This window comes from Bidens hawaiensis, unplaced genomic scaffold (genome assembly GCF_021521415.1).
Source record: "Bidens hawaiensis isolate Kalapana, Puna unplaced genomic scaffold, B.hawaiensis_p1.1 tig00008064_1, whole genome shotgun sequence".
Lineage (NCBI taxonomy): Eukaryota > Viridiplantae > Streptophyta > Magnoliopsida > Asterales > Asteraceae > Bidens > Bidens hawaiensis.
The window spans coordinates 789,530-794,459 of record NW_027491569.1 but is presented as its reverse complement, the minus strand read 5'-3'; the positions used below and the strand labels follow the sequence as shown (position 1 = coordinate 794,459).

At 33.0% G+C, this 4,930-nt stretch overlaps 1 protein-coding gene across 1 annotated transcript; it reads right to left on the bottom strand.

The window, feature by feature from the left end:
• Window positions 1-3,090: 3,090 nt before the first annotated feature.
• On the bottom strand, window positions 3,091-4,354 carry LOC143636837 (uncharacterized). Its single transcript, XM_077104329.1, has 2 exons — window positions 3,892-4,354; window positions 3,091-3,765 (listed from the first exon to the last, which is right to left on the bottom strand). Exons 1-2 carry the CDS (start codon window positions 4,282-4,284, stop codon window positions 3,172-3,174), a joined length of 987 nt encoding a protein of 328 aa, XP_076960444.1. The 5' UTR covers window positions 4,285-4,354; the 3' UTR covers window positions 3,091-3,171.
• Between the last annotated feature and the right edge of the window lie 576 nt (window positions 4,355-4,930).

The window sequence follows — 4,930 nt, the reverse complement described above, 5'->3', positions numbered from 1 at the left end:
CAATCGACCATAAAATCAAGCACGAATCGAAAGAACAATAGCAGGTAAATGATCATAATAGTTGATTTCACATATCATATGGGCTGATTAGGCGTATTTACCATTGATTATGTTTCTTTTTTTTGTTTTCTGTTTTATCGTGGAAGAACATAGCATAGATTAACACTACTGTGCACTATCGACATAATTTATGAGTGATTTGTATACTTAGTGCCATAAATCGATAGCAATTCATGGATATTACATGATTTGGGGAATGATTATCTTATTGCATAATTTTTAGCTATACTGCACATGTGTTCTGTTAAACATCATGTAATGCATCTGAAAATTACGATGATTATGTTATTAATTTAAAGAAACTCGTTTTAGTTATTAGCATGTCCTTCTAGGGGTGTGTTGCACGTATTTCTAGTTATGATGCATACAAAGGGACTCGTTTTAGTTATATTGCATATATGGTTGTTCAACTTTGGTGCTTAACTAATCATTATGGGCTTAATTTATTATTTGATTAGGTGTACCCGCCAACTATTTGATGAAATGTCTAAATGGACTCGTTTTGGTAATCAAATGCTTGAAAGATTATTGTTGTAAAATCATTGTTTAAGACTTTAATATCTTTAAACCTTGAGAGGATGCTTGAATGTGCTCTTTACGCACATGAGGGATGTGACCTATTCTTCATACATGTATTAATACTATAGTATTGCATATATGCAATACTATTGCATATATGTACTACTAGTGTATCACATATATGTAGTAAATACAATATGTGCAATACTATTGTATTACATATATGAAGTAATATTGTATAACTTATATACAGTAGTGATATTATGCGCTACTATTGCATATATGTATTACTATTGTATCATATATATGCAGTAATACAATATGTGCAGTACTATTGTAATACATATATGCATTAGTACAGTATAACATATATGTGGTACTATTATATATATGTTTTACTATTGTATCACACATATGCAGTAATATTGTATAGCATATGTTGGGGTGTACATTTTGGTCTGACCGACCCAACCCGCGAAATACCCGACCCGGACCGAACCCGGAGGATGTGGAATATCAAGGACCGAAGACCGGAAATGAAGTTTGTTACGGGTATTGGTTAATCTCAGTCTTTGCTATTCGGGTATCGGTTGAAGAACCGAGACCGATGATACAATCCAAACGTTGTTACAATCACCAACGAATACACTGTACATCTTCAATCACTCACCGTTGACCATGTCAGACTTCCAGGTATTTTGATCATTTATTGCAAAAGGTAAAATTTAACCATGTTTCCTTCAAATTTAATGACAATTCTTGTTTAAAATTATGATATTAAGGCTGAATTGAACAAAATTTAACATATTTAAGTGTTTTTGACAAATGCATACAAGGTGTTTGATGAAATGTGTGACCAGAAAACCATGGTAATTTTTAACTGATTCATGTCTTCTCTATCTCTATATATCTATGTTATATTATATAACTTATATAATATAGTGATTTACCATTTTTTAGACATTCAGGTTATAAATTCTTTCTCAGATAAGTCCAAATAGAAGATTTATGCAATCGGTTATTCGGTCAATAGAATAATGGGTAAATAAATGGAGTTTTTGACACATAAACTCTTTACATTAAATACTATCTTGATTATGTCGGTTATCCTCGGTCCATAACCGAGGGCCGACCCGAACCCGAATTGTGTGAAATATAAGGACCGAAGATCAACTTGTGTGTATGATATCAGTTCCGTTTCGGCTAATTTTCAGTCCGGTTCTCGGGTAATTTCGGGTAGACCCGATTTATGCACACCCGTGAACATATGTTCAGTACTAGTGCATTGCATATGTATTAGTACTTTGCTCGATATAAATACTAAATGTGTGTTTTAACTTATCACCAGACGACGATGAAAATCGGACACCAAAGAAGGTATAAAGAAAAGAGAAAACACGGTGTTTGAAGATAAAAAAAATGGAGTTAATAAAACTAAAGGATGAAAAAATAGCATAAGGCCTGTAATCATTCTTGTTTGTCTCTATGCCGATTGTTTGCTGGTGCTTGTTTATACTCAAACATACCATATTTCTAGCTTATGTGTTTGTATTACATATGTGTAAAGTGTATTTTATTTACATTTTAGAAATTGCATATTTGTAACTGTTTTTGGTGATTGTTTATAATCAAATTGTAACCTCAATTCAAGCTTATTTATTCGTATTGCATATGTGCAACGTATATATTATTTACACTTAAAAATTGTATCTTTGTACTTTATAATAGTTAGTTTATGTCATATAGGTTTCTTAACTGATATAATATTGGAACCATTACCAACACATGATATTCAAAATTAAAAATATTCAAATTACAATAACAACCAAAACATTCATAATGCAATGTATTCAAAACTAAAAAATGTAGTCCTCATATATAATCAACCACGACTATTTCTTGCTCATTGCATTAGGTTAATATGCGTTACTAACATGGTATGTATAAAACACACCAGTTTTTGGTAGCATTGCATCTATAGTCTTTTGCTTTGTTTGAACACGAGGTTAATTTACATGTTCCTTGAAATGGATTAAATGCTGATGAACAACTGATCTTTTAGGGCCTTACATGGATATGCACACAGTTAATGAGTGAACAAGTTTTGATTTTAAACGTGAATCTTCGAATCCATGACCATATGTCCTTACAAATAACTAAAAAAAAGGATGAAGAAATACACACAAAATGAAACAATATCTCTGTCACACCCCAACCAAAGACGGCGGAACATGCCGGAGCGTAACGTATTGATTTGCAATATAATTACACATTCTTCTAAATGCATATGCTCTATTATTTACAAGTTTTAGCAAGTGAAACAAATGAAGACGTTCATATAAAATGGTAGTTTTGTCATTCCTCGCAAGTATGATGCACAATTAGAATTTGAGGTTGATGTTGTACGGATTTAGTTAAAATTCATTAAGAAACATAATATAGATAAGAGTAATATTGCTTACAGGACTCTAATTTATGTCACAGACAACAAAAAGATCAATCATCAATACAAAATACACATATATTTAATCCATCAAAGTGCACATCTACATCTTTTGACAAAGACGCGTCATCAAGGAGAGTTATTGGAACTTAACCTCGGATTTTGGTGTAGAGCATAGGTTTCTTGTGTTTTAGCAGGTAGCGATACTCATACATAGAGTGAAACATGTCCAATAAAAGAGGAAACTGCAACACTGTAAATACAATGACGGAAAGGGTAGCAAATGCAGCAATAAGGATCGGTAGCCAGTTGTTATACTTGTATAGCACAAAGAAACCAACACTAAAAGTCAGCATCATTGCCGCTACAGATATGAAAAGGGTTAGTAGACCGACCATCAACTTTCTGGGTAATGAATACACAAAGTCATGTTTGTGACGAGATGTGAGGATAGACAAGAACACTAAAAGTGAGGTTGAGGAAGAGAACAAACAAATGGAGCCTGCAATAACAAATGCAAGGAAGGTAGACTGACTCAAATAAGTAAAATTTCCTGCGTCAAATGTAAAGGCGGCATCAAATGCAATAGTGACTATAAGTGCGGCAACAACAATGCAGTCTTTCATCCATTTCAGCCCTTTGGAAACAGTATCTTCATTTTCTTTAGAGAACAACTCATATGGTGTTTCGCCATCATCGTTTTTTGTATCCCTTAAATAAGGTGGCATCATGCAATGAACTTCCTACAAAACAAAAAATTATAGGCAACAAATCATTATAAATTTTCCTTAAGTAAATTAGTGTTATATTAAGTGAGTTCCGAGCAATCAATTATTAATCATTTTGGAGACATTAATTAAAAGATATACCTTGAACCACCTTAATTCTCGTTGCATTAGCAGAGACGTAGACGTCTTAGCTGCCATCTCCTTCGAAGTCTTTCCAACTAAATGTAGCAAGTTATTACCCGATTTGTCACGTATCATGCATATATCATCCTTGGAGCTGCCTATTTCATACAATAGGCTGTAGATACCATGATGACGATGCATAACAGCTACATGAAATATAGTGAGCTCATCCTCATTTCTATCAAACATAAGATGAGGATATGTTCGAAGCAACTCAACTATAAACCCCGTATTGCCTGTTTCTGCAGCAACAAATAATATTCTTGACAAATGTTGTGTCGTTCCATTATCCAAGTGAGTTGGCGGCCCTCTGAGCGTACCCTCAATTTCATCAACGTTCATTGTTCTCATAGCATGTCCCCAAATGATTTTTAGTAATTTCAATCCATAGCTTTCCACTTCGGCCACAGGTTGTACATCTATGCCAAAAATCTACAAGCTAACACAATGACCAAAATAAGGAAAAACCGAAACAAGTAAATACTATTACCTAGAGATGGCAGTAAACATAATTAACTCTTACCTCGTTCCATGATTCTCGTGATTAAATTCTTTTTGAATCTAAAAATTGCATAGGGCTTTTGTTCCAAAACCTCGAGTAGTGATACATTCCTACCAAGTTCTGGACTATCCTCCACAATTTGAACCGCAACATCTATAGAAGATAGATGGCAACTTCTTAATTATATAAGGTTAAGTAGAACATATGAAATAATAAACAGTAAACATAGATAACAAAAAAAGATATAATATGTAACTATAAATGAATAAGAATCAATATATATCTTAACTAAGCATTTTTAAGGCAAATTTCTTTTACTTCCCAAACGACCTTCTGGGTGTTCAAGAAACTTTGTATTTCCACGACCTTATAGGTGTTTAAGAAACTTTGTATTTCCACTGAGCAACCAACCTAGAACATCTTATTCTAGGCATATATTAACATTTGTTTTAGCAATTAATATATCCATAATTATAAACTTAAAAATCTTTCTTT